At 40.0% G+C, this 17,541-nt stretch overlaps 1 protein-coding gene across 1 annotated transcript in view; it reads right to left on the reverse strand.

Moving 5' to 3' along the window:
• SOBP (sine oculis binding protein homolog) overlaps positions 1–17,535 on the reverse strand; it is a 172,218-nt gene extending 154,683 nt beyond the window's left edge. The window contains 3 exon segments of the mRNA XM_017878760.1: positions 1,379–1,564; positions 3,994–4,132; positions 17,376–17,535. Coding sequence (XP_017734249.1) covers positions 1,379–1,564; positions 3,994–4,132; positions 17,376–17,471 — 421 coding nt within the window. The 5' untranslated portion in view covers positions 17,472–17,535.
• Positions 17,536–17,541: the final 6 nt, after the last annotated feature.

Raw genomic sequence — 17,541 nt, forward strand, 5'->3', positions numbered from 1 at the left:
AAAAAAAAAAAAAAAAAAGAAAAGAAAAGAAACGAAAAAAGCTCTCAGAGAGGTTTCCAGGAATTAGAAAGAACTCCGTGTGGAGAAGATACATAATCTTCAGGGGTGTCCAACATTTGGGCTTCCCTGGGCCACATTAGAAGAAGAATTATCTTGTCTTGGGCCACACATAAAATACATTAACATTAATGATAGCTGATGAGATTAAAAAATTGTTTTAGGGCCCGGCATGGTGGCTCACACCTGTAATCCCAGCACTTTGGGAGGCCGAGGCGGGTGAATCACCTGAGGTCAGGAGTTCAAGACCAGCCTGGCCAACATGGTGAAACCCTGTCTCTACTAAAAATACAAAAATTAGCCAGTCGCGGTGGTGAGCGGCTGTAATCCCAGCTACTCGAGAGGCTGAGGAAGGAGAATCACTTCAACTCTGGAGGCAGAGGTTGCAGTGAGCCAAGAAAGCACCACTGCACTCCAGCCTGGGCGAGAAGAGTGAAACTCCATCTCAAAAAAAAAAAAATTAAATCTCAAAAAAATCCTTGTAAAATATTTTAAGAAAGTTTACAAATTTGTGTTGGGCCACAGGTTGGACAAGCTTAATCTAGGTGGTTTCTCTAATAGATTTCGAGGAAGGCATGTTGAAGAACAAGCCTGCCACATGCCCTTTTATAAAACTATCCCTCTCCTCAGGAGACCTCAGAGGAGACGTGGCCCTCCTTATGCACCACCCAGTTCAACCGTGGTTACTTTTTCTTTTCGTTGAGACGGAGTTTTGCTCTTGTTGCCCAGGTTGGAGTGCAGTGGCGCGATCTCAGATCACTGCAACCTCTGCCTCCCAGGTTCAAGCAATCCTTCTGCCTTGGCCTCCGGAGTAGCTGGGATTACTAGCTAATCCCAAAATACTAATTTTTTTGTATTTTTAGTAGAGACAGGGTTTCATCATGTTGGCCAGGCTGGTCTCAAACTCCTGATCTCAGGTGATCCGCCCACCTTGGCCTCCCAAAGTGCAGGGATTACAGGCCAACCATGGTTACTTTTTTCTTGCTAAACAGTCATTGTCTATATCTTATTTTTAAAAAGCATTTTATGTTTTTTTCTCATTTTAAACAGATGACTTCAAAGAAAATAACATTGTTTTGTAGTCAGTGGTAGAAAAGGTTTATTGCCAGCTGAAAGTTTATAGCCTAAGTAGTAGTAGATAAGGAAATTTTCCTAATATAACAATAATACTCTAAGTAATGCCTGTATCAACATTTCTTACCTATAAGGTCCCTAAGACAGCCTCTACCAAAATTAACTTGGGCATTTAATAATTATTCATAGGATAGTTAAAACAACTTTCTATGAATTGTTATCACTGAAAACACCAGTAGTAACTTACCTGCTGGTGGCTTTATGAAAGGTGGTGGAATTAAAGGTACAATAATGGGCACATTGCCATGATCCTTTGACCCTGCAGGTGAGTCACTGAGTCCATTTCCAGTGGCAAGCCCTGAATAGCCTGTGTTTATATTGTATGGTGAAATAACACTGTCCTCGGGTAATTTTGGTTTTGGCAAAGAATTTTCTGCAAAAGAAAAAAATCATATTCAACATGACCAAAGAATGTAATGCAGTAGAATTAAATTTTTCCTAATTTTCTCAAGTAAAATGGCCATGAACCAAAGAAATTTTTTCTTGCAAATCTTTAAACAATGTACTAGAACTCCACAGTTCATCCAGGAACTTTTTAGTCTGGTTACCATAAATTTCCAATGGGTTCCTTTATAATTTGTTCCACTATGATAGCTAATATTCCAGTTGAATCATGGTGATAAATTTTAGCACTGTAAAATTCCACAGAAAATTGAGAGGTGGTGGCTGAGCGAGGTGGCTCACGCCTGTAATCCCAGTACTTTGGGAGGACAAGGAGGATGGATCACCTGAGGTCAGGAGTTCAAAATCAGCCTGGCCAACATGGTGAAACCCCGTCTCTACTAAAAATAAAAAAAATTAGCCAGGCATGGTGATGTGTGCCTGTAGTCCCAGCTATTCGGGAGGCTAAGGTAAGAATCACTTGAATCTGGGAGGCAGAGGTTGCAGTGAGCTGAGATCATGCTACTGCACTCCAGCCTGGGTGACAGAGTGAGACTCCATCTCAAAAAACAAAAACAAAACAAAACAAAACTGAGAGGTGGCCAGGCACTATGGCTCAGGCCTGTCATCCCAGCACTTCAGGAGGCCAAGGCAGGCAAATCACTCAAGGCCAGGAGTTTGAAACCAGCCTGGCTAACATGGTAAGACCCCGTCTCTACTAAAATACAAAATCAGCCAGGCATGGTGGCACACGCCTGTAATGCCAGCTACTTGGGAGGTTGAGGCACAAGAATCGCTTGAACCCAGGAGGCGGAGGTTGCAGTGAACTGAGATCGCGCCACTGCACGCCAGCTTAGGTGACAGAGCAAGACTGTCTCAAAAAAAAGAAAAAAAAGAAAGAAAGAAAGAAAAGAAAATTAAGAGGCAATTAACCTTTTCTTCCATGTACAACATGATATACAGCAAACATAGCTCTCTGGCTACCGGAGAAAGCCTAAAACATGCCCTCCAGCATTGTAACTAGGTACCACTGTATTATAAACTTGTATCATAATATAATCACATGAACCAATGAGAAAGAAGCAGGGAAGAAAACTGATGCTTCACAAGGTATTGATAATACCCTTTAAAAAATAACAAAACTAAAAATTTTAAAAACTTACAATGATATGAGCTTTGTACATCGTATCCTTGCATGTGAATCACTTAAAAAAACAAATGAACAAAAACCTCAACCATGGTAAACAACTTTTTCCTTCTATAGCATATCCTGGCATGCTGTATGTTCCCCAGAAGCAAAGATTATTACCTAGGCCAAGTATTATATGAGCTATTAGTTTATAGAATACAAACTCATGACTTGCATTTTTCATTTACAGTGAAATTGATGATATTATCTCTGTAGCATGATGTGTACAATTTCATAGTAAGCTTAACATAAAATTTGTCATGTACATTCAATTCCACTTGCCTGCAGGACAGCTCAATTACATTTCCTTGCTTGGCATATATGAAGGGAAAGCTCTATCTTAAAGACTGGAAATAAAATGTTTGAACAGGTAGTTTATGCCAACAGATTTTGAATGCAACGCAAATATTGATCAAATTGCCAGTGATGATGTACAATTTGTTTTACCCACATTTTATTAAAGTTCCTTAAATGGGTTGCTTCTTCACATACTTCTCTTCTTTGACAAGCAAGCTCTCATTCCTAATTTAGGTTCATAAATTCAGTATTCATACAGACTTCCCCCATGAGATATCTGGCACTGCTACCCACTGGTAGAATCGGTGTTAATTCAGCTCTGCCAAGGCTCTGTAATTTTCACTCTTTAGCTGGGCTTTGATTAAAAAATTCTTAAAGAGTAATATAGGCTCTAATCATCTACCACTCTCTTACTCCTCTTTTTACCCTATTCAAGTGTGTGGGGGCAGGGAAAGAATGAAAACATCAAGCAAAACAAAATAGTACTACCATTTAGATTTCCCACTGGAAAAAAAAAGGAAGGAGGATTACCAAACTAACAGTGAATCTCTCTAGCAGTCTGAAGATCTAAACCTAACATTTCACTTAACAGAAGCCCCAGTCCCCAACAACTGATATCTACCAAAGGCATCAGGAAACTCTAGTTAGCAAACATTGTCCCTTTCTTTAAATCTGTATGCAGGACCATGGCACTTAGGTCACTAGTCCCTGTCTAGTTCTCCCATAGCTGGGAGATTAAGTTGTGTCTCTTTTTGTTTTATGTTGTTCTTTTATATTTCTGCAGAATTCTGTTTATGGGAAAGCACTACTGGGGATGTATGTTTAAATCAACCATTGGCATAATCAACAAAATGAGTCCCAAAGCAACTCAATTCTGGCAGGTTGAGATAGTTAATCCTTCTTTGCATGAACAAAAGGACATTAAATGTCATTACCTTTGAGAACAGAAATGTGCTGCCGGCTCTCCCCATCTGTAGGGTAGCTCCTGAATTCAATATCTTCACCATCTTTTAATTCAACCTTATCATAGCCATACCAGCCAAGGAGTTCATTCATGGTGTTTTCTGCAAAGTTCTGAAAGAGAAGCATAGGCTACTACTTATTTCTATAATCAATAACTACTTGAAAAGAATGCATAAATTGAATTCTGCTTGTCCTCCCCATTTATTTGCTGCCCTGCCTCACTTCCCCTAGTGTGGTGTTCATTTTTCAAATCATGTTCAAAACGATAATGTTTTAAATCTTAGGATGATGCATTCAATTATGACAGGGCTTCAGATATTTGTAATTTAAAGATAAGATAATAAGGTACTACATGTGTTAGTTTTGCCTGTGAATAGGAAGTCATATTTTAGCATATTAGTCTATAAAGTCTATCTCTAACATCAATACAAAAATATTGAAAGGTGAATCACAAAAACAGCTAAGAAAAGATTTTGAAAATGAAAACAACCTTTTGTGGTTCTAAAATTGCTTTCTGATTTAGGTGTTGTTTTCTTAACATAACTCTTATCACAGATAAAGCCAAATTTCAACAAAGAAAAATTTCACAATTGTTAACAATACCATACAGAAAGCTAGATTACAATAGGTTACAAGGGTCTTTCTTTTTTATTTTTTTCCTTCTGTAAGAGTTTTTTTCAAAAATCAGGCCAGGCACGGTGGCTCACGCCTGTAATCCCAGCACTTTGGAAGGCTGAGGCGGACAGATCACTTGAGATCAAGAGTTCAAGACCAGCCTGGGCAACATGGTGAAACCCCATGTCTACCAAAAGATGCCCTGGTGGCACACACTTTTAATCCCAGCTACTCGGGAGGCTGAGGCAGGAGAATCGCTTGAACCTGGGAGGCAGAGGTTGCAGTGAGCTGAGATCACACCACTGCACTCTAGCCTGGGCAACAGAGCAAGGCTCCATCTCAAAAAAAATTTAAAAAAAAAAAAAATCAATGCATAAGTTGCTTTATAAATTTCATTAGTGACAGGTTCTTTCTCCATAAAATCAAAGGTCACTAAGATTGTCTTCTGACAAGTAACATAAAAGTACCAAATAACTTTAAAGTTACTAGCCAGCCCAGATTTGGGATACTGTATGAAAACATTTTATGAACTATAAATCAATACATAAATGTAAGATAATATCACTGTTGCTGTTGTTATGGATATCATACTTTGAAAACAGTAAGTATAATTGGACAGATTTAATATCTTAAAGTGACTATATCTTAGTACCTTATCAATTGCTATATCTGGAAACAAGATGTAAGACTCTGTGTGTTAATGACCTTAGTGCTTGTGTGTGCCTTAAACATTCCTATCTGGCAGGGAACCACGAGCTTCCTAAGCTGAGCTAGAAAAACTATGTATTCTAACCTTCTTTGTGGCTCAAAGAATCCTTTATTATCCTTCTGAGAAGCTGTCATTTCTGAATTACACTGCGATATATAATTTATATACCTGAAACAAAGCACCAAGGCTAAGCCAGAGTGTGCACAGTCTCAACGTGTGAGTTCCATGTTTTCTTGAATTTCACGACTTTAAATTTCAGCAGGGGTTGCATAAAAAATAAAAGACATTACACTACTGACTCCACAAAAACAAACCTGGCATTTCAAACTACCCATAGAATGCTAGGTTTTTTGCTTTAGTACCCACTTAAGCTCTGAACTCCAACTGGGTCAATCTGTGATGGTACAGTGTATTAACCATTAGGAAAAACTAGCCAGATTGACTCAGTGTTACCATTCGCAAGGCCAACAGTCAGTCATATCAAGCTTCAGTGAGGCATTTATTCTCTCTGATGGCTGGTAGTGTCCACATTAAATAGACATACTTTTCATGAATGCACAAAAATATGATTAATATGAATAATAAGTTCAGCAACTTTAGGAATATCACTGAGGAGGATTGGGTTGAACGCTGCCCCACTAAATCAAAAGAGATCCCTTTAATGAGGCGTCAGTCTCCCCAACACCTAATTTCTTTCACTGAGATGAGAGCCTGGCTTGAGAATGACAATCCCTAGGCACACAAATAGAGGTCCTCTATCAGTGGTCTGGCAGCAGAAATCTCCAAGGATGAGGCTTATACTTTTCATCAAAAAACCAATTCCCAACAGCATTAAAAGCCAAATGCAAGCCATCCAATTGGTCTGTGTGCCATTTGCCCCAATCTCTAAGAAAACTGTGCCAAGACGGAATATCTTTTGCATATATCCTAGTGACTATATCCAGTTTTATAGACCGGTCATCTATGGGTGCCACTTTCTCCTGTTTCTGTCTAGCCTCTGAAGTGACACAAAGGCTGCGAATGCATAATTCATGGAGCAACCCCCTAGCCAAGGATATAGATTTGTTTTAGTCCAGCTGCAAAGCCATTCAGCCTTTCAGAACCAGTTCCAGGAATGGGATCCAGAAGTTTTAGACATCTGGGTAAAAACTGAAACCTCAGCTGGAATATTAACACCAAATTCACATTATTTGAGCATCAAAACTGCATCAGCCGGGCGCGGTGACTCAAGCCTGTAATCCCAGCACTTTCGGAGGCTGAGACGGGCGGATCACGAGGTCAGGAGATCGAGACCATCCTGGCTAACACAGTGAAACCCCGTCTCTACTAAAAAAAATACAAAAAAACTAGCCGGGCGAGGTGGCGGGCGCCTGTAGTCCCAGCTACTTGGGAGGCTGAGGCAGGAGAACGGCGTAAACCCGGGAGGCGGAGCTTGCAGTGAGCTGAGATCGGGCCACTGCACTCCAGCCTGGGCGACAGAGCGAGACTCCGTCTCAACAACAACAACAACAACAAAAATAAATAAATAAATAAATAAAACTGCATTAGTTTAGTTTATGGTTTGTGCTGAAAAGTCAGAGGCTTCATGGAACAATCAATATGAACTTGATCTATTCCATGATTTTCAAGTTACTATAAATGTCAGGGTAAATAAACTCTAAAACATTCTCTTTATTGTCATGGAAAATAAAAATAAACACCTTAATGTTTTGATATACTGCTACAAAAGCAGAAAACAAAGGTTTATATAACTTCAAGCCATAAATCTCAAAGCTTTCACGAAAGGGGCAAGATGAAAGAGAAAATGATCACCAAAGTTTTTTGTAGTACGGTTACAAGAAATGACTATTACTTCTGTTGTATACACTATTGTATGAAGAAGTCAAAGGACTCCAAGGAATCAAAAATTTTTAATTTTAAATTTCAAGGTGAAGTTTGATGCTAGATGTCATAGTTCATTATGGTGCTAAACCAAAGTAAATAAAATACATTTTTAACGTTATCATCCAAGAAACATATTCTTTTCCTTTTCCTTTAGACAGTGTCTCACTCTGTGGGCCAAACTGGAGTGCAGTGGCACAAATCCTGGTTCACTGCAACCTCCACCTCCTGGGCTCAAGTGCCTCAGCCTCCCAAGTAGGTGGGAGTACAGGCGCGAGCCACCATGCCCGGCTAATTTTTCTATTTTTGTAGAGACAGGGTTCACTATGTTGGCCAGGCTGGTCTCAAACTCCTGACCTCAAGTGATCCACCTGCTTCAGCCTCCCAAAGTGCTGGGATTACAGGTGTGAGCTACTGTGCCTGAAGAAACAATATGTTCTGAGACATGAATTTAATGTTTATGACCTACAAAGATTTTCAAGTCTTTCTAGCAGAGAATTACAACAGTTACTTTTCAGCATTATTTTTGTATTATTATCCCTTAAAAAGGAATTTCCTATTTAAAAGTTACTCACTTCCTAAGTTTCTTTTATACATACATATATATATGAAAAATAATAAAGGTAATAGTAGTTAAAATGCAGAGAGACGTTTGAGATAAGGATATTCAGTACTAAAACAAGCCACTGAACTAAGGTAGGTTATGAAATCTGCCTCCCCCAAAATCTTTACCCAGCATTTCTCCTGGAGACCTAGGGCAGGAAATGAAGCGGAGGTTCTTGTTAAGAGTCCCTCCCAGTTTTAGGATTCTGTAAAATCAAAGAACTTCTACTTATATAAGAAATAAAAGAAAAAAAAAACCTTTTGCAAAGAAATTTCATAATTACAGTGATCATACCTCATGAATTTTACTGAGTCACTATTTCAAATATTTTATCATTGCTCCCATAAATCATCAAAATGTGCCAGAGATTTCAGTATTTTGGCATTTGAACTACATTTTGCAGACTGCTTCTTGACCTTGGAAGTGACACAAAAATAATCTCTCAAACCATGTGGTCCAATTTGGATTTGGAAAATAGGTCACTGTAATTATAATAATGTCTAATAGTCTTATAGCACTTTACAGTGTTTCTATATCTTTTAATTCTCCTGATCTTTTCAATAACCCTATGTGTTAGGTATTTGATTTCCACAATAAACTTTTGGTGAACCTATATGACATCTTCTTTTTACGACAGAAAATCAGAGCATCAAGAAGGTAAAAGACAGGCACGAGAGATCCAGTAAAGTCAAAACTAAAATACGTATTTTCTAATTCTTAAGCCAAGTCTCTTTCTATTATAAATTCTGTACTCCCCAATGTGTCCGCAATTCCAAAGAAGCTACCTCCCGGACCAATCGAAGAGCTGCAAAGATATCACACAAGGGGATGTCAATATCATATATAAAGAGATTTCTAAATAGGGCATATCTACTTACGTTGAGACTTTGCTTGCTTTTGGATGTGATCATTGACCTCTACTTTCCTTAACAGGGGTGCTCAAGATTCACAATTAAAATGGAATCTCCTCATTTTACAATGTTTGATACTACATCTAACTCTAACTGCTTTGTACTTCTAATATACCTAATTTCTCTGCCTCTTTCCTTCCCTCTCCAATTCTCCTCTCTCACTTCCAGGGGTTCATAAGGAAAAAAGACAATCCTAACATTTAGTCTGAAAGCATGATCTCTTCTGATAATTAAAATAAAACAAAACAAAAGGTCACAGAAAGACAGGTGGAAAGGAAATTTTACTATTTCTTTACTCCTCTTGAGTTCTTCCTATACCAGCAAAATCATTTTTGTTGGATCTTAACTGCCAGGATATTCATCAAACACCTTCCTTATTCAACTGGAAGTACTGTACAAATGTCAAAGTTCAACCTACGTGATTTTTTTTCCTTTCTGAGGAGCTGTGAATGACATTACGTGATTTTTGATTGAACATTTTACCAGGTAAATAATAAAGAGTTGACTTCAAAACACTTTGAAAATAGCAGTAATTACAAATTCTCAAAATACCTCTGAAACGCAAGTACTTCAAAATCTTCAAAAAGAACTGGTGATTTTATTTATTTTGAAAACAACAAGTAGATTTTAAAACATAGATACTGATTTTTTCATACCAGGCCTTGCAAAACTGAATGTCAATGTGCTTTCAAATTTGTATTCTACCCAAGACAGCAGGAAGTATTCAAAAAGGCCCCAGTCACTTACCCAGTGAGGGGCAAGTCATGCCCTTCCCCTTCCCATAAACATAATTCCCATTTTCACTGCAAGTCCCAGTTCTAGTAAAATATGTCATCTATTTCAAATTCAATGTAAGTTACCTGAGGGCAGGAACCTTTAATTTCATTTTATGCCTCACCTAACATAATGCTTAGCACTTAATCCAGTCACAAATATTTATTTAAATGCATAGTTACAGACAAACGATCAAATAAAACTCAGGAAAACCTGATTTTAAAAATAAGTATGTAAAAGCTTAAAAATTATAATATGTAGTATTAGTAAGCACTCTCATGCTATTGAGAATTTAAACTGCTACAACTGTAAGAAAGAGTAATTTGACTCTATGCATTAAAAGCCTTAAAATTGTACATACCCTTTGACTTAGCAATTCTACTTCTAGGGACTGTTGAAACTATCCTAGGAAAACAGCCATGGGAATATGCATGTTTCAGGAATGTTTATCTCAGTGTTGTTTTCTTAGAAACAAACTAAATGCCAAACAATAGGAATCCTAGTTAAATAAATTATAGTTTGGGCATATAATGGAATACTATTTTGCCACTAAAATATATACTGTAGATAAATTTTTATTGCCACGAAAAGCTATTAACAGTATATTAAGTTTTAAAAGGAAGGTTAGTACAGTATGAGTTTTTTTTTATAAAAACTATATATCATATATAGAGAAAGGACATGAAAAGACATAAATCAAAATGTTGACAGTAATTGTGTCTGGGTGGGAAAATTACAGGCTTTGTTTTTCTTTTTGCTTATTTCTATTGCCTACTCTACTATTTTGTCATGTCCATGTATTATTTTCATAAAATAAAAAACTAGTTTTAATTAAAATTAACATATAGTCTCAGTCACAGACAACTACATCAGCTATAGTCACAGTCCTAATGACAACAAAAAGGATTTGTCGGTTACATTACTTAACTTCAAAACATTCTGACACCCATTATCCAAGAAAGTGGAGCACATGAGAAACGCTTTCAAAGGAAAAAGAAACTCCCAATTCCAAACAATTTCAAAAGCATGGGGGAAAAAATGCTACTACCTCTGCTAGTTAAGGTTATGAATAGTGGAATGATGGTTATTTCTGGAAAACAGTTTATCTCCCTTTCCATCTCCATATGCTCTGACATACTTCTGGGGTAGATATCTATTAAGCATCATTGGACTCATTAATAGAGATCAAGAAAGGGAATCTGCAGAAGACAGGCAGAAGCCTTGTTCAAGTTCCAGAGTGAAGCAGGAACTGAACCCGATTAGAAGTCAGTTTCTAGCTCTATTCTCAGGCCTGGCCCAGGGCTGAGTCTGAGCTGTCTTTCTTAACACAGACCCAGTGGATCAGTTCTATTTTATGGTTTTGCCAAGAAAAAGGTCATGACATAAAACTTAAATAGTGCAAAAGAAATATCTGAAGAGCCCTTTGCAGATTACAAAGTACTTCCTCATTTATGATCCCACTGGATCCAACGGTATAGTTAGGATGAGCCACTCCCCACAGATGACCCACTAGAGGGTCATCAATGTGCATGAAACAGTAAGGGTTGCCGGGCGCGGTGGCTCAAGCCTGTAATCTCAGCACTTTGGGAGGCCAAGACGGGCGGATCACGAGGTCAGGAGATCGAGACCATCCTGGCTAACACGGTGAAAGCCCGTCTCTACTAAAAAAACTACAAAAAAACTAGCCGGGCGAGGTGGCGGCGCCTGTAGTCCCAGCTACCCCGGAGGCTGAGGCAGGAGAATGGCGTGAACCCGGGAGGCAGAGCTTACAGTGAGCTGAGATCTGGCCACAGCACTCCAGCCTGGGTGACAGAGCGAGACTCCATCTCAAAAAAAAAAAAAAAAAAAAGAAACAGTAAGGGTGGCCAGATTCCCACTCTCAGTGCAGACTTTACATACTGAACTCTGCTGTTTTTACCTGAACTACAGCTTTCAAGCTTGAAATTCTTTGAAGATAGTCCTATGCTCCATTTTGGTTCATTCTGCAGAATTGTTCTTTGCCACAACACAATGATTTTAATGCAGAGGACACATCATTAACACTAATACCCAACTCTGGCCTGGAACAGGCTGGAAAAGAAAGTCTTACTCTCTTATTGATATATCCTAAATTGGATGGCTATATAATTGGCATATGAAACCAAAATCATGTGGTTCTGCATATAAAACGTATAGTGTTTTATTGTCTCGTCGTGATACAGAGCAGACAATCATGTCCCCACATTTTAATCTGCTGCCAGGACATCAAATGTCCTAAAAGGGTCAAACAAATGCTGTGAAATTGTGAATACCAGCCCTCAGGCTAACACTGTGGCAGGCACGGCAGGTGTACAGCTGTGTGCAGCTGTGTCCTTTCACAGCTGCAGAACGGCCTTTAAAAATCACCAAGACTTGTTACATTGTTTTCCTGTCTGTGCCAAAGTCACTAGCCTTAATGCAGCACAGAGTTCCACAGGCCTTTGGTTATATAAGAGATATTAACACCCATTGGTCCACAGATCCTAAAATATACATTCAGCAAATCTCACTTACCACATGCTTTCAGGTCTGTTTACATGCTTCAATGGGCACTATCAAAAACAAAGTCTTCTGTGTTTTTTTCCTTCCTCTTTTAACTTGTAATATCCCCTCTCCTTTAGGAACATATTCAATAATCTTATCAGCTTGATAGTACAAGTGTGGCTAAATTCACTTTCCGCAAGAGGAAGTTTTAGACTTTAAGGATTTTGATGATATACCTTCTACTACTTCTAATAATTTTGTTAAGTATAAAGACTCAGTAAATAAAAGAGAATTTTATATAAGATATAAAAAGTTTGGTTACCCTAACAAGAGACTACCTTTTCCTAGAACTCTCCCTTTTAGAGAGCCACTGTGCTCGCTAATATTTGCCCTTTTTTGAGGCCCTGTTTTTTACTTTCCTTCAAAAATTCTGTTACCTCTTAGTTTCTGTAAGTCTGTCTTTCACACAAGGAGAGTAGGGCTTGGCTTCTCAAGAGCAGTGCTTGGCAAGCACAGAGGCAGGAAACGCAGAAGGGAATGAGTCTGTCAGACTCATTTTCTTCTAGTTCAAATGTTTATTTCAGATTCAAGAGGAAGTGGAGTGGTTCCTTTCCATTTCCTCGTCTCTGGAACCTGCGAGTTGTATAAGTAAGTTTAGAGAATGATGCTCTACTGTACATCACACCAGATCATGGATGGAGAAAGAGACTCTTCCCAGAAAACCCCTGGTTTGAACAGACCATAATACATAACCCTCCAAGCTCTCACAGGACAATCTTTTATGGGTTTAGCTTGAAGTCTTTGGCAGAACAAGTGAGGACAAGGCTGAAGGCTCAGGAACATCTTATACCTGCTCCCAAGAGGCCAGGACTATATGCCCACTAACATTAGTCCCCATCCCTGCCACGTGGCACACCTGAGGCCACTGCTTAGAGGGGGAATCTAACATAATTTGTGAATGCCACAGTGGGATCTGGGGTCCTAAGTCCACTTTCTAAGTTCCTGAGAATTATGCTTCTGACACCAGGAGAGTTTCAACAGCAAAACTTAAAATATACCTGTTTTAATAATGAGCCAATTTCAAACTTAAACATGCTGACTTTTCCAATCCACGCTCTGATTTCTCTCTCTCTTAAAATCAAGCTATTTATCTCACCAGCTCGGCTCTGCAACTTGCTTTATTGTCTATGCAATTGACACAGGTTATTTTTAATGCCAAATCGAGACCATCAGAAAACAAACTAGAAAATCTTGTGGTAAGTTTACTACTAAACTCTAACAGATGTGCCTGACTCAAATTGTAGGCATCAGGACTGAAGCGTAATTTTAGGTACAAATTACTTACTGAGAATATTTATAGACAGAAAACTTCTTCAGCAAAGAAGCATCTCTGACATTTAACACAGATTCTCCTGTAGTTTAGCAATTGACAAAGAAGTTAAACATTGTAAGTGAATTAATTATGGTTTGTTTAGGAAAGTTTCCAGCACAGAATGCTTGATCTAATCATGCTGGTTTTGTCAAAGAATTTTAAAAGACAAAAATTGGACTCATAATCTCTACTCATAGTTTGGATATTTTGAGTTGTATTGTTGTTTGGTAGCTACTGATCACAAAAAATATGTGCACAAAACACATATCCTTAAGTGCAACAATGTTTACCTTATATATACATTTACGCTTACACATCCACTAGTAGAAGTTAGTTTCTATATTATATCTACTATGTTCTGGATGAACTCCTGAAACTAATTAACCTTCCCATATGTCAGAATTCCCTCCTGACATTCATTTATTATGATACATGTGAACTAACAATATACCTGAGACATATTACATTAGATACAATCACGATATTCACTTTAGAAACATATACACTGTATTGCTGTCTGATTTTTAAAAACTCTCTCTACTAGCCACTAATTAAATAAGGCATACTAATTGTAAGTACATTAGTACAACCAATCTTTTTAATCAGGAAAAACCAGGATAAGGGAAGAAGAAAAGGAAAGATAAAGAAACATTGTAAAGGTCATAGTGAGAGAAACATTTCTACTTGAAGATATTTTCAGGGAGTACACTACAAGCAAGCTATGCCAAGTCATGTACTTTTCATACACAAAACTCTATTGTATCAAATTTAAATTTGTTACAACTGCCATGTACATTAAACCAGTGATAACGAAAATGTAACTCAATATCTGATCTAGTGAAACAGCAACCAGCATTAGCTCTCAGCCACATGAAGACACTCTTCAATGCCATTACTGGTGTCAGCTAAACCTCGGCCAGTTTGTCTTCTCCAGCCATTTTAAAATAAATATGTGACTATCTCAATTAGGAAATCTTGAAGGAAGTCTCTATGATGAGGCAAGTTTGTTGCTCATTCTCAGTGCCCTGCATTTGCTGTACTTAAAATAGACACTTGTACCAATGTCCTTTCTATTACCCGAACGGGGAAAAAAAAATCACATACACACCAGTCCTTTTTCTTTCAGCTCACAGAGAAGCAACTCAATCCAACCAGTGTTGAAACCTGAGTAGGTCACTGTACACCACGATAAAATTCCCTAATCCCTGAGCCAAATCTCCCTAAGGAGGGCCTCCTCCTGATCCTCCACTTCCCAGGCTGACTTTTTCATTTGCTCTCTCCTCTTTCCCCCTTTCATTTCCCCTACCTTCAAGCCTTGATATGTGATCCGAGGTGGGGGCTCAGGTTTCCGTTTTTACAGCTTAGGCCACGCTAGCTGTATACATTCCTTTCTTTCTGCCGGGCAGTGATTACTTACCAGGGCTTAGTTTACACTGGTCCAGATGAAAGCCGTTCAGATGAAGGCAAACACAGCCAGGCAGCTCCAGCGGCACCGATATGAAGCTGCACAAGGCCACATTGTGTTCTCGGTGACATTTTGTTGCACACAACTATATACAGGGCAACCAACTTGTTATGTTACTCTACACTTAGGTTCGGGGAGCTAGAGGAGTAATAGTACCATGATGTTTGGGGAGGGGTTTTGTTGATGTGATTATTAATATTAAAAACAGAAAGACATTAAGGAGTTCAAAATAACCCTTTCACCTTTTAACTTTGAGAAACCACTTTTTAAGTGAGGACTTTTGGTGCTGTTGTATTAGAAGAATGCACCTAAACAATTCCACTAGATCTCGGGCATGGTATACTTGAACATGACTAAAAATTTTGGTTAGGGGTATTTTACTTTGGTCCAAAGCAGAGAGAAAACACTGATCCTACAGACAACTGAATTATTTGCTGTGTAAAACTTCTTATTTAATACTACTCTGGATTGAAAGGGTGAGGATTAAAACTTCAAATAGTGGGTGGTGATTTGGAAGGAAAATAACATTTTAAAAAGAGGAAATTCTGTGCACCAAGGTTAATTCCATACTTAGTCCTGCAGCATCGGCTAAAATTGTGTAATTTTCCCCTTCACACAATGTTGTTTTTGTTTCTTCCTCACCAGTTCAGACAAACATCTGTTATACTGTAGAAGGACAACTATCTCCCAAACCACGGAGTGCGCCTGCAGCCAAAATCAACAACGAGAGCCCCAAGCATCGAGCACAGTCAGCCTTTATATCCAGCCGGGATAACATTTCACATGTTTTGATTAAAATTAGCTAATTTGTAATTCTAGAACCTATGAAACTTAAAAGCTGCCATCCATATACATCACATTAGGCAGTGTTTTAAAGGGCCAGAGCTCGTTGCGATTTCCTAGTGGCTTTCACCTCTCTCCCCTTTCCCCACCCCCAACCTAAAATGAAATGCAAAAGTAATCTGGAAATGCAGGACAGGAGGCAAGGGTAAGTGAAGAAGCATGGTTATTATGGACTGTTTAAATTTTGTTCCTATCAAAAAACAACAACTTCTACTGATCTTAAAAATATATATAACTGTCCATCATTGGAATCAACGGTGGTTTCCATCATAAGAAATGGTATTGATTTTCAAGGCAAACCTCCCGTAACTCTCCGTTGGACTCATGCTGCACCTCTAGCTTCCAGGTACTAAGTTCCTTATCCAGTAATAAAACCCCTAATTCTGATATTTAGGTTGCTTCTGACATTTCCGAGAGGAAAATAAAGCTAAGCATATGCACCTAGGTACACATACATATATGATATATATCCATGTGTCCCCTGCTAAGCGTGAGCTATGATAGAAAATGCTTGTTCTAATGAAGAAAGCGTCAAAGCTCAATAAACTTGCATACCATTTTCATCCAGTTTGTCTTTTAAATACAAACTGAACCAAAACTGGCCAAGTAGTAGTATTTAGCCACCTGGTAGTATTAAGGATTTCATGCTGAAGATGGGGAACACCAAGAAGACCGCAAAATGCAAACCTGCTACTTTTTGATGGCTCGCAGAAAAATAAATTGTTTTAAATCAATAGAGACTCGTGAAATCAACACAGAATAAAACCCTCGCCCAGGCAAAAGCCGCAACTTCATGGAAAATAAGGGGCTGGGGGGCAACGAGAGGGTCCGGAGCCGAGCAGTGCTCTTGTGCAATCGCTCTAACGCGAACAGCTGGAGCGCCAGGCTACTGTGCTCTCCACCTCTGGTGCACCGCTGGCCTGGCGGGGAGCCCGGCCTTGCCGAGAGGACTCCGGGCCGGCCTTCGCGAACAATGGGCAGGCGCCCTGCAAAGGCCGCCCTCAGACAGCTGTCCTCCAGCGGGGCTGGCCGGGGTCTGCTTCGCTGGGAAGTGAGGCAGGCAGAGGCGAGCGAGAGGCGGAGGCTGCCAGTGGCGAGGAGCGGGCGGGGGCGGGCGAGGCGAGCGGTCAGGACCGTGCCCAGACCCGCGCCTCTCGGGCCGCACCTCGCCGGGCACTGACGGGCTCTTCACGCCGTCGCAGCTGGTTGGTTGGGGGGAAGCGGGACTGAGGAGCAGGAGGGTGAGCTGGGGGAGAGGGGTGGAACAGAGCTCTCTCCGGGGTGCCCCGGCCAGGTGGCTCCTAACTTTGGAGGGAACCTGAGAATGATTCCCAAAAAGGGGGGCAGAAACTGCACCGTCCACTGGGAAAGCCTCTTCCCCTGCCCACTGCCGCTCGGGTCCCCGGTGCCCTCGCTCTGAAACGCGCCCGTGCCAACCTGGGGTTCCTAAGGTTAAATAGTATGTGGTCCCCCCTCATCAAATCTGAGGTTGGCAACAATTTCGGGGATGCAGCCCGCGAGTTGGCCTCTGCTTTACACCTGGAGGCGCGGAGCCGTTCTGGGCATCCTACAGAAACTGACAAGCGCGCCCCGGTACTCCCTAGATCCATACCACGGCCCACGGGGAGCGGGCGCAAGAAAGAGCTCAGTCTCCCTGGCCCCCGAGATCCAAAAATACCTTCATCTCCTCATTGATCTCCCTTTTCACTGGGTGAGCCGGCTTCCTGCTCCGTTTATTTTCCGGAGGTCTCCCTTCTTTCTCCATTTCTGCCATGTTTTTGTGTCTGGTTTCTGTGGAGATGAAATGGCTGCTGCCGCCGCCGGCGGTGGTGGTGGTGGCGGCG

The sequence above is a fragment of the Rhinopithecus bieti genome, unplaced genomic scaffold (assembly GCF_001698545.2).
Source record: "Rhinopithecus bieti isolate Rb0 unplaced genomic scaffold, ASM169854v2 scaffold_11508, whole genome shotgun sequence".
In the NCBI taxonomy this organism is placed as follows: Eukaryota; Metazoa; Chordata; class Mammalia; order Primates; family Cercopithecidae; genus Rhinopithecus; species Rhinopithecus bieti.